The 17,730-nt window shown below is 36.5% G+C and overlaps 2 protein-coding genes across 2 annotated transcripts; one reads left to right on the top strand and one right to left on the bottom strand.

The window, feature by feature from the left end:
- Positions 1 to 8,895: 8,895 nt before the first annotated feature.
- Positions 8,896 to 17,474, top strand: LOC115988869 (glutathione S-transferase L3-like). The gene is made up of 10 exons (XM_031112495.1): positions 8,896 to 9,207; positions 9,347 to 9,421; positions 9,719 to 9,779; positions 15,781 to 15,867; positions 15,962 to 16,063; positions 16,150 to 16,252; positions 16,338 to 16,411; positions 16,667 to 16,774; positions 17,048 to 17,128; positions 17,249 to 17,474. Exons 1-10 carry the CDS (start codon positions 9,197 to 9,199, stop codon positions 17,258 to 17,260), a joined length of 714 nt encoding a protein of 237 aa, XP_030968355.1. The 5' UTR covers positions 8,896 to 9,196; the 3' UTR covers positions 17,261 to 17,474.
- LOC115988870 lies at positions 14,910 to 15,605 on the bottom strand. The gene is made up of 2 exons (XM_031112496.1): positions 15,149 to 15,605; positions 14,910 to 14,948 (listed from the first exon to the last, which is right to left on the bottom strand). The coding sequence occupies exons 1-2, from the start codon at positions 15,473 to 15,475 to the stop codon at positions 14,919 to 14,921; spliced, it is 357 nt and encodes a 118-aa protein (XP_030968356.1). The 5' UTR covers positions 15,476 to 15,605; the 3' UTR covers positions 14,910 to 14,918.
- Positions 17,475 to 17,730: the final 256 nt, after the last annotated feature.

The following is a 17,730-nucleotide window of genomic DNA, read 5'->3' as shown; positions in this document are numbered from 1 at the left end:
AAAAAGTTTTTTGATTCCTGGCTCAATTCCTCTCGACCGATTGAAAATCGTTTTTAAAAAGAAATGAGAGGAACCTGAACCTTGTTCTTCATTCTTTTGTCTTCTTCTTTGATCCCTCTCTCAATTCTTCTCAATCAAAATTTTGTCTCTTTTTTTGAGTCAAAGCTTCAAGGGTTTTTCTTCTACACATCTGGTAAGACTCTTTTTACCCTCCTTTTTGCTTATTTTACATGCATTCATGCATTTTTCTTCAATTTCTCAAAAATTTCAAACTAAAGAGATTATAGGATTTTCAATGGTGTTGATCCAATTTCTTGGATGAGTTTTTGTTCATGCATCATGTAAACATGATTCTCATGCTTTAATTTCAAAAATTTCATGATTTCTTCAAAATTTTGAAATTATGGTTTATGTGTTCTTGAGGAATTTGGAGATTTTGTTCAATTGGGTAAAATTGATTAAAATTTACTTATGATATTGTTTAATTGAGTGATTATAACATGTTTTACACTTATTATGTTGTTCAATTGATCAATATAAGAATTTTTGAAAATTAGGGTTTTCAAAATTGGGGATTTTGCTAAAATTTTAATTTTCTTGGTCAATTTTCAAAATTGAGATAAAACAAAACTGTTTTAGAGCATTAGATTATGCATCATATGTGTACTTGCGTCATGCATCATATAGTTTTTAAAATTTCATATTATCCTGTGCTCTAACTCTATCTAATGTAGTCTACCCTTGATATTTGTTTTTGTTTCTTTTAAAAGCTTTAGACATGGCTCCTAAGGTTGGTACAAAATTTAAAACCAAAGCCAATAGAACCTCTGCCTCCTCTCAAGTTGATAGGGTTTGGTTTCCTTCAACCAAGTCTGAGGAAATTTATGAGACCTTAACCAAGTTTAGGTCTGTTTAGGGAGAAAAATAGACACTAGATGAGTTAGATCCTTCCAATTGTAGGAGTCTAGTGTCTAGAACTTGGGTATCCTTGTGTGATGTTTCTGATCCTCCTTCTGCTGCCTTGATTAGAGAATTCTACTCGAACCTCTCGGTTTATTTTGAGGATATAGATGGTCATTACTTGTCTACTTTGATTAGAGGTAAAAAGTTTAGGATAACTAAATGTGTAGTTTCTGAAGCTCTAGGTGTACCTTTGGTTTGTAAACCCACATATCCATACACTAAGTTTCCTTATATAAATGATATAATGTCTTTACTATGTGGAAGATCAGTAACTTAAGGATCTAAACCAAGGAAAAACTCATGTGAGTTTACTGAGCTTAACTATCTTTACTTAAGGTTAGCCTAGCATAATATCTTCCCTATCTCTCATGTTCACACCATTCCTTTAGATAGGTGTGCTTTTCTTTATGCCTTCATCACAGATGGATCCATGTGTTTTCCTTCCCTATTCATTCAGACCATTGTTGAAATTTATAGGAGTAAGTCAAAAGCACAAAAGTTGTTCTTTCCTGTATTTATATATAGGGTGTTGAACTTTCTAGGGTTAAAAGACTTTCCTACTCTAGAAATAGTTCATATCATTGACCCTATAAGAGCCACTTTTCTTAAACAACAACAGGCTCAAATGAAGAGTGCTGAACCAAGAACTAGGACTTCAAAGAGACCAAGAGGTGAAGCTTTTTCTGCAACTCCTACCTCTGGTGATTAGCTTGTTGCTGAGGAGGTTCATATGGATCCTACTGCAATTGTCTATCCTGCTGGTGATGATGATAAGACTACTGACCCTACTGTTACCCCTCCTCTCTCACTCTGTGCCATGATGGAGTCCTTTATGACTACTCAAACAGCTCATGGACAGCTTCTTGATGAGCTAATCACAGAGGTTGCTATCTTGATAGCAAAATTTTCCAAATATAGGAGTGTTTTCCCACCTCTTGCACCCTCTGATCCTTGATAATTGCTTTTTGCAATACGTAATAAAAAGGGGGAGTAGGATTTTGTATTTAGGGTGAGAGTAGAGAGATTTTGTATTTAGGGGGAGTTTGAGTTTTTTTGAGTTTTTATTTGTTTTGATGTGGTTGTATATATTTATGTCTACTATTCTTGTTTCACAAACATTGATGTGATTCTTGATTATGATGGTTATTAATGATGAGTTTATATTCATAATGATATTACTGTCTATCTTAATATGTGAATTAAAGATCAAATTCTTTTTTTCTTTGGATTTGAATTGTATTTTCCACACTTGCATTTATGGTTTGTTTTCAATGTTGCAGGAATTTACAAGTTAATTCTTTTAACAGCTACTGTCTATACTAGCAACTAATAGTTAGTATTTGTGATAGAATTGTATTAGGGCAACACTTTGTAATTGGGTTGATGTTTAATTTGAGCAATTCATTTTGTGTAGATGTTTTGTCACGGATTGCCAAAGAGTGAGATTGTTATATTCTAAAGATTTAAGATTAAAAGTTTAGAATTCTATTTATATGTGTTGGCAAACCGAGAACAAGACACCTCTAGTCTATGTGTTAGGCATTGCTCAAAGGTGTATGTTTCAAGTTTCAAGTTCAAGCTAATTGCAGAAAAGAGAGTTGAGTATCTGCCAAGCATGATCGATCGAAAATTAGATTCGACCGATCAAGAATCACAGAAATCAGATTCTGCAGAAGTTTAAAACAAGGCCCAAGCCTGCAAAAACATTAAGGTTTCAATCCAACTTGTCTACATATAAAAGGGAAACCTTAGCTATGTTTTTAAGACCTTTGGAAGACTTGTGTGTTACTCCTTGTGAGATCTAAGAGGTGATGTACCTTCTAACTACATAAGCATCTAACAGAGCAAGATCTACAATCAAGCATTGGTAGAACCTAGTTGCTGCTACAAAGATCAACAACTGAAAGTGATTTGAAACCTTTGAGTGGGTTCTCAAAGTTACAATCGTGGGTGCTTGTGTTACAGTGAGTCCAAGAAGAGGAGTCCATGGATTCAGGGTTTGCACGTGGTCGTGTCAGTAAGTTACTACTAGAAGTAGCAATAGATTTAGGGTTAAATCTGATTGTAAAACCTTCGATTCTCTTATAGTGGAGTTGCTTAACCTTGAAGATAACTAGGTCAAATCCTCCCCAAGTTTTTACCTTGAAACAATTTATTTCATTTGTTTTCTTAGGTCATTATATCATGGTGTTATTTACTTTCCGCTGCTTTGCATAATATGATTTATTATTGTTTAACCTAGATTTGAATAATTAACCTAAGTAATCGCTTGGTTAATATATTAGGTTAACTAATCTGCTTTAAGGGGTCTAAACAAACAAACAGATTGATAAACGTATTGGGTGTGCATGGTCACCTCACTTCTTCCTATGGCACAACTATACCCTCAAACTTATCCTTAATGAAACACATGTTAGTTTTTCATATCCATTAAGGCAATCAAACAAAAAGGGTTTTATATTTCTTATTTCATTTTCCTTTAAAAACATGAAGAATGTCATATGTGTTTCACTGCGCACCAAACACAAAAAATCAATAAAAAAGAATTCCAACATATATACCCTCTCTTCCATAAAATAAAACCCTTCCAAGAATGTCATATGACGGTGCTCACAACATCAAAATACAATAGTTTAGAAACTAGAAAAAAAAAATTAGATTCTGAAAAAAAATATTTTCAAGTTGCTGCTGAATTTTAATTTGGATTTATGGAGATTTGCGGTCCCAGTTATGTATTCATGTTCAAGATCACCATTGTTCATGTTTTTTTTAATTTTTTTTTCTTTGGAATTGATAAACCAATTTTTTTTATTCAAATGCTGATGTGGTATTTTTATCGTTATTTTAGTATACACATCAGTTTTAAGTACACCAATTGTGCACACCATTTGCCACATAGACATTTTCTATCAGTGAGTTAACAATATAATCTAAATTAACTGCAACTTGAAAATAATAGGGACCAAATTAACTGCTATCAAAATGTAGGAACCAAATTAACTATGACTTTAAAATGTAGGAAAAAAATAGGACTTTCACCTTTTCTTTTTCTTTATTTATTTATTTATTTATATTGCATTAGAATTAGGATAACCAAATTGCTTATTCTATTTTTTTTTTTTTTTTTTCCAAAAATGAAGAGACCACAGGAGTACAAATTGACTTTATAAATTGCTTTGGTAAGTTAATATTTTAATCTAGTTATTTTGGTATCAGTTAGGGGGATAATTGAACTAGACATAATCATCACAAACCTCAGAAGGCATGGCCACAGAAGTTGGAATATCTTCAACCAAGTTATATGCAGTAAATTGTATCCAACGGCGTGTCAAATTCACTCCCTTATGGACCAAATCTTTGGTTATATTAGAAGAATTTGATAAGTCAGCCGATTACAGAACGTAATTGCGTAGGAAAAGGAAAACAGAGGCGGCCAGCAAGTCAGGTCATGTTGTTAATTGTTGGAGAAGAATTAAGAAGAAGTCGGTCATGAAGCACAAGAACACCTTGCCAGGTCTTAGCAGGTGAACTTGGTCCAATACCCTAGTAAGTACCTGGGTATTGATTTTAAGATGCTGGGTAGAAGAGTGACTGATTTCCAATTTCTGGTAGACAAACTCAACTCTAAGGTCCAGGGATGGAAAACAAAATTACTTTCTCAAGTTAGAAGAACAACCCTTATCTCCTCTGTTCTCCAAACTATGCCCCTTAATTTATATCTTTTCTTGTTTCAAAGTCTTAAGACCATTTGTCACGTAGGCATTTTATGTTAGTAAATTAATAGTTGAAATCAAATTGATTGCAACTTGAAAATAACAGGGAACAAATTGATTGCTACCAAAATGTAGGAACCAAATTAACTATGATCTCAAAATGTAGGAATCAAAATAGTATTTTTCACCCTTTTATTTATTTATTTTATATTGCATTAGAATTAGAATAACCAAATTGCTTTTTTTTTTTTTTTTTTCTCAAAAAAGAAGAGACCACAGGAGTACAAATTGACTTTATAAATTTCTTTGGTAAGTTAATTTTTTTAAACCTAGCATTGTTATATATTCATTCAAATCTTAGTTATTTTGGTATCAGTTAAAGGGATAACTAAACTAGACATAATCATCACAAAGCTCAGAAGGCAAGGTCACAAAAGTTGGGGTATCTGCAACCAAATTATATGCAGTAAATTGCATCCAACGGCGTGTCAAGTTCACTCCCTTACGGACCAAATCTTTGGTTATATTAGAAGAATTTGATAAGTCAGCCTAGTAGAGAACGTAATTGCGTAGGAAAAGGAAAACAGAGGCGGCTAGCAAGTCAGGTCTTCTTGTTAGTTGTTGGAGAAGAATTCAGAAGTCAGTCCATAGAAACATAAAAGTTAAAACTGTACGTTGCATGTTAATTGGAGAAGAATTAAATAATAAAAAGTCCATACACGAGTCAGCAAGAATAAGTCTATAGTCTATACTGCAGTGTGCTTTGAAAATACCTAATACTTTTGCCCTACGAGAGCATGATGTGCGTTACGTAAAGACACGAGTAAACTATATGCCAACGTACATAAGTATAGTTTTAAAATTTTACACCTTAAAATTTTATAATTTAGAATTTACACCTTAAAATTATATAACATATGCATCAGTAGAGGCACTAGCTAAATTGCTTATGTAGTTGTTAAATGCATTGTATATGCTATATAGTCATGTGCATTACTTAGTCTAATTAAATCACGCCACCTAATTTAAATATTCCACGTAGTTAATCGAAATAAAAAAAAATTTAAAATAAATCTATAATAATACTAATTATTATTATTATTATTATTATTATTATTATTATACCTTTCAGCTGAACGCCTGAACAGATGAATATACTTAGACGACGATGATCCATAAGTGTGGCATAGGCGACGATGATCCATCATTCGATGAGGATCTAAAGTTAAGAGTCAAAGAGGGGTTCCTCTAAAATATCCAATCCCTTAACACAAAACCGGTAATGTTAATGTTACAAGGACGGTGCCAATGTTGTTTGTCATGACGAAAATGTTAAAGCACTAGGAACCAATGTGAAGGCTCTAGCATCCAATTAGCCTAGCGTTTGTAACGTTAATGGACTAGTGGAGCTGGACCTTGTATTGGATGTGAGCATACCCAGCACAGCTTCACTTTCAGGCACTTGAATTAAGTCCCATATGTGTGTGTGTGTGTGTTGGGGGGGGAGGTTGGGGTGTTGTTGGGGGAGCACTTAATTTCTAGCCCAAGACTATATATTTCAACTAGCGACTAGATTGTAAACCAAATGGTGAATTTTTTTTAGGCTAGTGTGAGTATATATTTGTATATACAAATGGTGAGTATATATTTGTATTTACAATTACAGGTTCATGGCTAGTGTGTCATTTAGAAGACATTGGATGCATTTTGGGATCTAGTCTGCGCCTCTGTTACGTTAGTGTCAGAAACTAGAAATAAACTACATTGTAATAGAATGTTACTGAACCATAACTGTATTTTTTCTTCCATATATATATATATATATATATGTAAGTTCATGTAATTTTAAATGATTCAAATTTTCCGTCATTTTTTCTTTGGGTGGGTGATTTTCTTTGTAAGATTTTTTATTATATTCATAATTCAAAAAAAAAAAAAAATTCCCATAGAGCAGACAATTTGACTTCTTTTTAAACAAACATTGATTTAAATCACAAATAATACTTCTCCTTTTGTGCAAAAGAGAAGTTAGGATTTGGAACAGGGGGAAAAATTTACATACACATATGCGCGCACGTACACTCGAACATACATACATATTGTACCTAGATAAAAAAAATAAATTAAAAAAAAAAACCATTCATGTGTATATATGAGTGATATAATATTAACATTAAAAAACTCACAAAAAATGTAACATTCACTATATTTGGTTTATGTTAAAAAAAATTTGGATGAATATATAGTCGTTTGAATTTTTCTTTTTTTACAAAAAAAAAAAAAAACCAAAAGAAACAAAATTCCACTTATTCTCTATACTACATGCTACTATCACAAAATATTGGAAAATATGGAAATTGATGAAGAAGTTTTTGACCTGTTGACCCGAAATACTGAGAAGGCTCACTATGACCGTCAGTCGGCCCGGGGGCCAACGAGGCCCATTGGGCTTGCCCCCATGACTAATCGCCGTGGAGGCATCATAGGCCTTGGGCTCGTCGGGTACATAGTAAATTGACATGCCAACATTGGTCCATACGAGTCCTGGCCTATCCCGACAGGTCTCAATCCCAAATTTCCACGTGGCACTTGCGTGCTTCCCACTTATACGCCTCTACATGGAAATAACTTGCACACCATATATGAGAAGAGAAGCCCTATGATCCAAGGGCCTTTAACTCCGTATCCTCCCCGTAAGGAAACTCCCTTGAACATGGGATTCAAGTCAACTCTCCACCACTATATAAGCACCCGGCCATAACCTACTCAAATACGCAAATTCTCTCTAGCTCTTGCATTCTTGAGTTTGTGGAGATTTTTTTCTTACTGACTTAACCTTTAAAGGGTTTTTAGCTAGCACCCCACTAGTGCTCTCTGTAGGTTTTCTTTGTTTGTATTCTTCAAGTACGTCCATTAACACGAGTAAGGATGATCAGCTCATTGAAGATTTTGTGCATCATCAAAAATATAGATAACAAATATGATATATAGAACTTTAAAACGCATCAGTGAAAGGTTGATCAGTTATAACATGAGATTGATCCATAAAGACCCACATATCCTCAGAAAATTTTATTGACCTCTGTGAATGAAACCCCGTTAATTATACCAGCTTTGCAGGCCCACATTGATTTTATTAGAGCTCTTCTTGTTCTAAAACCCTACCTGACAATTGAGTTGGACTCCCATTACATTACCCTCTTCACGCTGCTACATTTGGTCCTTCACTTGGTATTTTTGTGTTTGATTTATTTATTTTCTTATTGGTTTGAGATATTGATTATTTAATTTAAATAGGAGTTTAAAAAAAATTATATGTATAAATTACTTGGGAATCGTCTTAATTCATATAAGGCTAGTGTGCGGCTCGACATGATCGATTTCCAAGTTTATACAACAACAGGAAAACCTTAATCTCAAAATCTTGAGATTAGCTATAAATACTCACAAACTAATTATATATAATTCATTAATGAAATGTGACTACATAATAGTGCATGGATTGGGAGTACCGGTTGAGTAGTTGTAAACGTCACGTGGTTTATAACTCTCAACTCTTATGTACTGATTGTACGTAAGGTTGAGTAGTTGTAAACGTCACGTGGTTTATAACTCTCAACTCTTATGTACTGATTGTACGTAATAGTGCATAGAATGCTCAAGTGACAAGCAGTGGGTTATAATATTGGTAAGTCCACAACATGCATCTATTTATATGCTTCTTTTCACGTACACTGTAACACCCCGTTAAATTAGCTGTAATAAAGTTTCTGAGGATTAAATAAAAAATCTGAAATTCAATTGTTACATATACCAAAAACTTATTGATATCTTAATCTGATAATAAATAGTTATCACCAGAAATAAAATCATAAATTAAAACTCTTTTAAAAAAAATAAAAAGATCACAATTCACGACACCTATTTAGGATAAAAATAAAAGGGAGTAGAGTACTGAACAAAAATAAAATAAAGGGAAGGACCAAAACTGAAAATAGAAGAATTTTTATAGGAAATTAAGGTCTTTTTGCCCTAAATGTTGCTAGCCATTTTCAGCCACAAGTTCTCCCTCCCCGTCTACGTTACCCTCTCCACAAATACCAACCCATTTTTTTAAGTGTAACCCCACACTCCCACCTGCCCCTCACCACCACGGCTCCACTAGGCAACCTAACCTTGACCTCCAACCACCTCAACACCCATTTCAATCAAGTAAGGGATTAAGGTAAAAGCTCATAATCCTTTTGGTTTTGGGCTGTTTATTCCTATTAAAATTTGGAATACTTGAATACATAAAATATTCACTATATGATTGATCCAAGAAAAATAATCAAATCTAATGGTTAAAGACCAAAGAGAAGAGTCCACAACCTTATCAGTAAGCAGGTAGAAAGGTAGAAAAGTCCTATATAAAGGGTAGCTCGGTAAACATAGATGTCATTCAGCATCAGATTAGGAAGACTATAAACTGAAATCTCAGAGCTCTCCGAACAACCACCCAAAAAAAAAAAAATTCATCAATGGCAGCTGCGTAAGTGTCTTGGAATTTGAAATCACCGCGAATTCTCCATTTTCTCAACTGTTTTTTGTTGTTGTTCATTTGGGGTTCTCTGAATTTTGTGGTAAAGAGTAAGATTGTTTTTACTAATGTTGTTCTGTGGGTTGTGCAGGATCGTGAACGAGCATCTTCCCACACCTTTGACTGCCACTTCTGAACAACCTCCTCTCTTTGATGGAACCACAAGGTTCACTCATCTCTTCCCTTTTTTTTCTTTTTTTCTTTTTTTATGTCATAATTATGAAAAAGTAAAATCATGATTTTACAATTTAACAAATGAAATCGTGAATTCAACTGACGTGACACACAGTACACACCAGTGCTTTTTTTTTTTCTTTTTTTTTTTGTCGGGTATTCACTATCTTAGTGTGTTTGTTTTTGTCCGATATTCACTTTCTTTTGTTTTATTTATGTCCTTTGTTTAGGATTTTATTTTTATACCTTTACTTTGTATGCCAAAATGAACTAGGACCTTTTTTTGAAGGTTGTACATCGCTTATACATGCCCATTTGCACAGCGTGTGTGGATCTTCAGGAACTATAAGGTTATTTTCATCACGTTTTGTCCTTTTTGTTCTCATTTCATAATTAATTTGTTTCTAGACTTCAAATTAAGTTATTCAATACTGCTTTTCTAGCTTCTAATTTCAATTAAAAAACTGACCCTTTAGCCCTTCTGGGATCATCTGTCCTTTTCCTTTCTTGAGATTTTTTTTTTTTTTTTTTTTTGCTTAATATTTAAGTTTTTTTTGAGAAAGAAGACTTCAAATTTCACTGGAAAGGGGGGGCCAAATCAGCCTGTACAAAAAAAGAAATAGATGGTGGAACTTCTTCCATCCAAATTACACAATCTGCTAAATTTGCAGCTAACTTAGCCAAACCGTGCGCAACTTTGTTGCCCTCTCTCTTTGTATGAGAGTAAGACACTTCTGAAAAATTCCTAGCTAAGGTACAAGCATCTCTAATCAGCAAACCATAAGCAGCCCAGCCCACATCCTCTGTTTCCAGTGCTTGTGTCACCACTTTAGAATCCCCTTCCAAGATTACATTGTCAAGGCCAATGTCAGCAGCCAACTCAAGAGCACGAGATGCAGCCAGCGCTTCAATCTCCACTGCTTTGAAAGCTTGGTTCAGCGGTTGCACCAACGAAGCAATCACAAGACCGTCACCATTACGAATAACTACACCAATACCTGATCTGTTAGTATCGGCAAAGATTGCTCCATCATAGTTAATCTTGAAGGCATTAGGTGCAGGGGGAGACCAAGTAACTTGCTGTTGTCTCTGACTAGGAAGAGTTGCTGGTTGGATTGCCTTGAACTCAAGGAACCTATCATTAGCAGATTGAGCCAAATGGGACGTGGAACAACAAGGTTGCTGGGTCCTTAGTAGGTTCCGTTGTGTCCAGATGGACCAAACAAACATAGCAAATAGCTCAGGAGATTTATCATTTTTAATAACCCAAGCCATTAACTCACCAAAGTTTTGAAAGGTAGACTGAGCCCGAAACCTCCACAGGTCCATTGCTCCCCAAACCACATCAAGTTTTGTACAACTCCATACTGCATGTAGAATATCTTCACATCCCCCTGAACATCTATCACATGATTGGTCAGTAATGATGTGCCGACGTACTAAATTCCCTTTGGTTGGGAGAGAATTTTTGCAAGCTCTCCAAATCAAATGTTTTACCTTATTTGGGGACTCAAGAGACCAGATTGCCTTCCACAAGCCTTTCTCATAATCTGGAGGTTCTTCAAGCCGGCTGAACTCCATCTCATCTTTCAGAAATTGATACCCCAGCTTGCATGAGTACTGTCCATTTGGAGACAAAGGCCAGAAAATAGAGTCATTCGCTTCAAACCGGGATAGGGGGATCTTTTTAATAAGCTCCGCCTCCTGTGGAATAAAAATACCGTCAATCATCTCATCATTCCAGCTTCTAGTTTCTGCATTAATCAGGCAGTCCACAGTAGCTTCCTCCATAGACTCCAGAACTGGGGAGGAAATTCTAGTTGGATGTTTTATTGGCAGCCAGTGGTGCTGCCAAATCTTTATAGAACTGCCATTACCAACCCTCCAACACGCTCCCTCTAGGATGATATCCCTACCTCTAAGAATGCTTTTCCAAGCATAGGAACCCAAAGGTGACTCTTGAGCATCAAGAATGGAGCAATGGGGAAAGAATTTAGCCTTAAAGACCTTATAGAAAAGTGATTCCCTATTGTTCATCAGTCTCCACGCTTGCTTCGCCAAAAGAGCATCATTAAAGTGAATTAGATCTCTAAAACCCAATCCACCAACCATCTTTGATTTGATAAGATCATCCCATCGCAACCAATGGATTTTCCTTCTATCTCCTCTTTGACCCCACCAAAACTTCTTGACCATAGCTTCAATCTCATGACAAAGGCCCAAAGGGAGCCTGAAACACCCCATAGCATAGGACGGAATGGCTTGGATTACGGCCTTGATTAGAACTTCCCGCCCGGCTTGAGACAATAACTTTCCTTCCCACCCTTGTAACTTTCTCCACACTCACTCCTTAATGTAATTGAAACTAGCCTTCTTACCTCTTCCAACCAAAGAGGGAAGCCCAAGGTATTTCTCATAGAACATGATCTCTTGAACACCTAAAAGTCTTTTGATAGAGTCTTTAGTTGCTTGTGGGGTGGATTTACTAAAGAAAAGTGTTGTTTTTTCCTTATTGATCTTCTGGCCTGATGATTGCTCATACACCCCAAGGAGCTTTAGAATATTGCTACATTCAACCAAGTTGGCTCTACAGAATAACAAACTATCATCTGCAAAAAACAGATGTGTTAGTTTAGGACCTCTTTTGCAAAGAGAGAAGCCCCTAAGGTCTCCCACTCTAGCTGCATCTTCAATCAAACCATGCAATCCTTCCGTACATAGGAGAAAAAGAAAGGGGGAAAGGGGGTCTCCTTGCCTAATCCCTCTAGACGGAGTAATAAGACCTTTAGGTTCTCCATTAATCAATAATGAGTAAGTAACAGAACTCACACAAGCCATAATGAGAGAAATCCATTTTGCACAGAACCCCATTTTCATCATAAGATTTTCCAAGTAAGTCCACTCAACCCTGTCGTAGGCCTTACTCATGTCTAACTTGAGGGCCATATAGCCTAGTTTACCAGAGTTTTGATTTTTCATGCAATGCAATGTTTCAAAGGCAACTAGGGCAGAAATTTTTTCAGTCTATTTGCTAAGACTTTTGAAAAAATTTTGTACAAAACATTGCACAAACTTATGGGGCGAAATTCAGTTACCAATTCAGGACTATCAACCTTAGGAATGAGAGTAATGAAAGTATGGTTAATAGGGGATGGTAAGATACCTAAGTTCAACCACATGAGCACTGAGCTAGTCACGTCCTTGTCCACCACAGGCCAAAAGTGTTGGTAGAACAACGGAGGCATTCCGTCTGGGCCAGGGGCTTTTAATGGCGCCATTTGTTTAATAGCATCCAAGATTTCCCACTCATGAAAGATTCCCCCCAAATCAGCATTCATATCTTCTGTTACTACCGTGGGAATTTTTTCTAGAGTCCCACCTTGGCTAGTCGAATTTGAGGAGGAGAAGAGATCGGTGTAATAGTTGATAAAGGCCTGGCCAATATCCTCTGCCTGGTTCAGCCACCTCCCAGATGGATCTCGAATGCCTAAGATTGAATTTTTTCGAAATCTCTTGGTGGCTTTACTGTGGAAAAATTTTGTATTGCTATCTCCTTTACTCAACCACAAAACTCTAGATCTTTGGCTCCACAATCTAGATTCTCTATCGATCAATACATTAACCTCGGCTTTTAATAGGCGAACAATAGAATTGTTTCCAGTTCTCATCGCTTCCAATTCTGCAGCAGCCAGCAATTTATTCTTGTCTACCAAAGTCCTTCTAACATTTCCAAAGCAATTACTATTCCACCAAGTTAAGTCCTGTTCACACTTAGCTACCTTCTTTAGAATTGCACTACTAGGATCCGAACCTTCAGTACTTGTCCAGGCAGCTTCAACAGTTTCCCCACATCTCTCATCTGACAGCCACATTTCTTCGAATCGAAAAACTTTCCTTTTTACAGGGAGCTCCAAACCAGATAGGTTAATAAATAAAGGTAAATGATCCGAAGAGTAACAATGAAGGTGGTGAATTTTTGTACCTGGGAATAATAAAAACCAACTGTTCGTAGCCAAACCCCGGTCTAATCGCTCCCAAATAGACTGGCCAGAATCAAAATGTTTACTCCACGTGTATGATGGACCCACAAAACCCATATCCATAAGGCCACACTCATCAATCACGTCTCTGAAACGTTGCATCTGATGGAAGCTTCTTAAAGCTCCACCAATCTTTTCTTCTTGTCTGATTATTTCGTTGTAGTCGCCAGCACACAACCAAGGAATATTTTGACTACTGTTCAGACTTCTAAGCTTTGCCCAAGCTTCATTCCTTCTCGAGGAATCTGGTTCACCACAAAAGCCTGTGAACCTCCACTCATCATTACCATTTTTATTTATAATAGCATCAATGTAATACTTGTGGGAACCTACTACAGTCAAGTTCACAGAATTTTTCCAAAACAGAACCAAACCACCCCCTCTAGTAGTTCTTGGTACGACCCACTTCTGATCAAAATTAATATTACTAAGTGTACGATCTAGCCTTGCTTCATCTGCCCATGTCTCGGCTATAAACACGACAGAGGGATCTTTTGCCCGTAAAATACTTACAAGCTCTTTCTCTGTACGCAGGTTCCCAAGCCCACGACAGTTCCAAACTAGGAGATTCATTGCATCTGGCAAAGCTGGTGACCAGCTTCCGCCAATATCTTTGCCTGAGAAACATCTCCCTTGGAAACCTGACGCCTCTTGCCTGGTAACTTCGAGAGAATTCTACTATCATCCTGGTTTCGCTTCCCAATTCCACAGATAAGCACCTCCTCAGGCTGAGAAGAGTTAGTACCTACTGACCTCATAAGCCGTGTCCACTTCCCCTGGATAGGTGCAGGGGAAGATTTGGTATTAGTGATATCACATAAAACCTGGGGGACAAGATTCTCCTTATTCATTATCATATCATGTTCAGAAGGAAAATCCGAATTTTGGACTTCCTTAAGGCTTTTGGGACAATTATAGTCAGTAGGGAGAATTGCCTCAGATAAGGGAGTACCCCCCTTCCCACTAGTCTCTGAATCAAATTTTCTAATATCCTCATCAATTTCAGACAGTTTTGAAAGGAAAGAAGATTCAATAGGAATCAATTTCGATAATTTTGAGGGGGGCTGAACTGGAGATAAAATTTCCCCAGCACTCACTTCCCTTAAGCTCGCATCATTCCCTAAGATAGTGGTAGACTCTGAATTTAAAAAAGAATTGGAATTTATGACTTTACCTCCTAATTCGTCCTCCACTGGACCTGGAACCACTGCTTCCCCTTTTTCCTCTCCTGTGGTCTCTTTTTCAAACCATCCCGGCACATAAAAAACATTCTTACTTCCTCTCTGGTAAGGAGCAGCTTTTAGGAACACACCAAATTGTTGTTTATCAGTTGACAGAGACCCCTTACTTCGAATCCACAAGTTGCATTGTTTGTCACCATGGTCTAGGCGACCACACCAGTAGCAAAAGTTTGGAAGCCTCTCGTACTGAAAACGAATCCAAGCTTTTTCACCATTTTCTAGAGTAATTACCCTCCCCCTACACATAGGAAGAGAGATGTCAATATTCACTCTAACCCGAAAGAAGTTCCCACCATCATCCTCAGTGGATTCAGGGGACCTACGGACCTCCCCAACAATGTCACAAAGACTCTCTGCCACCTTTTTCGACATGAAGCTGAGAGGAATATCATGTACCTGGACCCAGAACCAAGCCTTATCAAAGACCAGATCTTTTACCTGTGAGCCTTCCTCATATCGTTTCAGGACCACAAGGTGTTTGTCAAAAGTCCAAGGCTGATTTTGAAGGATCCTTTCCACATCTTGGATATTATCGAAGACAAATAGAACTATATGATTGCCAATGTGGCGAATCTTGAAGCCATTTTGCGACCTCCATATCTGCTTGAAGGTGCGTACCACCACCTCCAAAACTAGGAAGCGAGATGTAAGAAACTTTGCTGCAACAACGAACGTTCTGGCCTTCTGGGTTCGTGGAAGAGCAAAGTCTGTATTTTCCCTCTCTGAGAGCGAAAACTTGCTCCAATCTCTAGATAAATCTTCCATGGAGAGAGCAGATAGAGAAGAAGACTGATTAAAGAAATGAGAACAGAGTTGTGAAGGAAAGAAAGGAAAGAAAGGTGTTTCCCAAAGACCCACCAAATAGAATACCCACTAGTCCCGAGATACACCCTTGGATGCTCGAGAAAAACAACAAACCCAGAACAAACAAACAAGATGAAAGAAACAAATCTCCTTCGCAGAAGGGACAGAAACTTCTACTGTCTGAAGAGAAGGGAAAAAAATCCCTAATCTTCTAAGCGACAGAGAGACCTTCTTAATATTTAAGTTGGTGAATATTTGGATTGCAGGGATTACATGACAAGATAAAATTATTTCCAATTGACCTTCAGAACAGGCCTGCTTGGTACAAAGAGAAAGTCTACCATGAAAACAAGGTGATACATTTAAATGCCTATCTAATGCACACTTCATTGAGCTGCTTGAATTTCTTGATTTATTATCAAAAAAAATTTTATTTTATATTATCAGGTACCCTCCTTGGAACACAATGGCAAAGTCATTGGGGAGAGCCTTGATTTGATTAAATATGTAGACAGCAACTTTGAAGGGCCTTCTCTTCCCTACCCCAATGTAAGATTTGCATAATTCATTATGCCCTTCATAAAAGCTCTATAGCTCCCTTGGAATTTGACTCTAAAGTTATGACATGACTGTAGGCTCCTGCTAAAAAAGAGTTTGCTGAAGAACTGATAACCTACAGTGATACCTTCAACAAGATAGTGTTCGCATCATTCAAAGGAGACACAGTCAAAGAAGCCGGTAAGACTTAAAACCTGCTGCCTCTTGAGTCTTTACACCATTTTGTATAGAAGCCAGGCTCACTAAAACCTTAAGCTTGCATCAGCTTTTGACCACCTAGAGAATGCTCTTCATAAATTTAATGATGGGCCTTTCTTCCTTGGCCATGAGCTCAGTTTGGTAAGTTGAATTCTCAACTATGTTTTTGATCTTTCGTTGGTGCTGTGATGCGTGCCTTTTTTGTATATATTGACCTTGGTCCGTACATTCTCTTTAAACATATTAAGGATTCAAATTTTATTTTACCTATGCTCTAGAAAATGAATTTATATAGTTATATATAAATATGGGAAGTGGAAACCAGTTATATGTTTATTAAACGATATTTTCTACAATTCCTCCTTTAATTCATGAGCGAAACTATGTGATCTTCAGGTGGAGATAATTTACATCCCGTTTGTTGAAAAATTCCAAGCCTTCCTTTCAGGAGTGTGGAATTACGACATCACTGCAGGAAGGCCTAAACTTACTAAGTGGATTGAGGTAATTAAATTAAAACACATATGATGTTTAGTGGCAATTGCGCGTTCTAGTAGTCTACGATTTACATCTTGTAAATTAATTTTGTCCCCCATTTAGTTACTAGCTAATTCATTTTAGTCATTAATCCTTACGGCGGAGCATACATGCAAATGCTATATATTTTTATATTCTCTTAACTTTAAACATGGCTCTGAAGGAGGCATGGGTTCCTAATGTATCGGACAGAGTTCTTGGTTCTTGAATGGTAGTTGTTCTTGTTAATTTCTTGTGCAGGAGGTGAACAAAATTGATGCTTATAAGCCAACAAAGAGGGATCCCAAACTGACCGTTGAATATTACAGTGCCGTCTTTTTGGTACTAACCATTTAGTCATGGAATTATGAATTTGATTTCGTTGAAGCTTTTCTACTCTTACTTTCTGCAAGTGTGTTTTTTGCTAACAACTCTTTAATCTAATTTTCTTTTCTTCCTCAGGCTAAGCACTGAACGTACCAGCACAGTTCCATTGGACGTTAATTAGTGAAATAAGTGGCTGTCTTTTATTTTTTTTCTTTTGTTGAAGAAATAAGTGGCTTTCTGCCTTATTATAATGTTTCTTAGTGTATTATGTCTTACGTGTGTACGTACCAGTTGAAGATATGGACAGCGTCTGATCAGCATGTATGGATTGCTTAAATATATATAAGTCATTCGGTTCAGAACAGTCCTTAAAAAAAATATTGTTTCTGTTTATGAAACTTATTCCTTTACATCTACTATTTTACACACATATATCCATAATTGATACGTGAATGCCTACATTTTAGGACATAAAAGTGTACGTGAAAAAAGATACGTGAAATAGTAAATATGTGAGAATCAAAACCCTCATATTTAAATATATGCATTTGTGTATGTGCTTACACCTTGAAAAAGGCTATGCAAATCCCTAGCACAACTTATTACTAATTTTATCA

Source organism: Quercus lobata, chromosome 5 (assembly GCF_001633185.2).
Source record: "Quercus lobata isolate SW786 chromosome 5, ValleyOak3.0 Primary Assembly, whole genome shotgun sequence".
NCBI classification, from domain to species: domain Eukaryota; kingdom Viridiplantae; phylum Streptophyta; class Magnoliopsida; order Fagales; family Fagaceae; genus Quercus; species Quercus lobata.
This window is presented reverse-complemented; position numbering and strand designations above follow the sequence as displayed.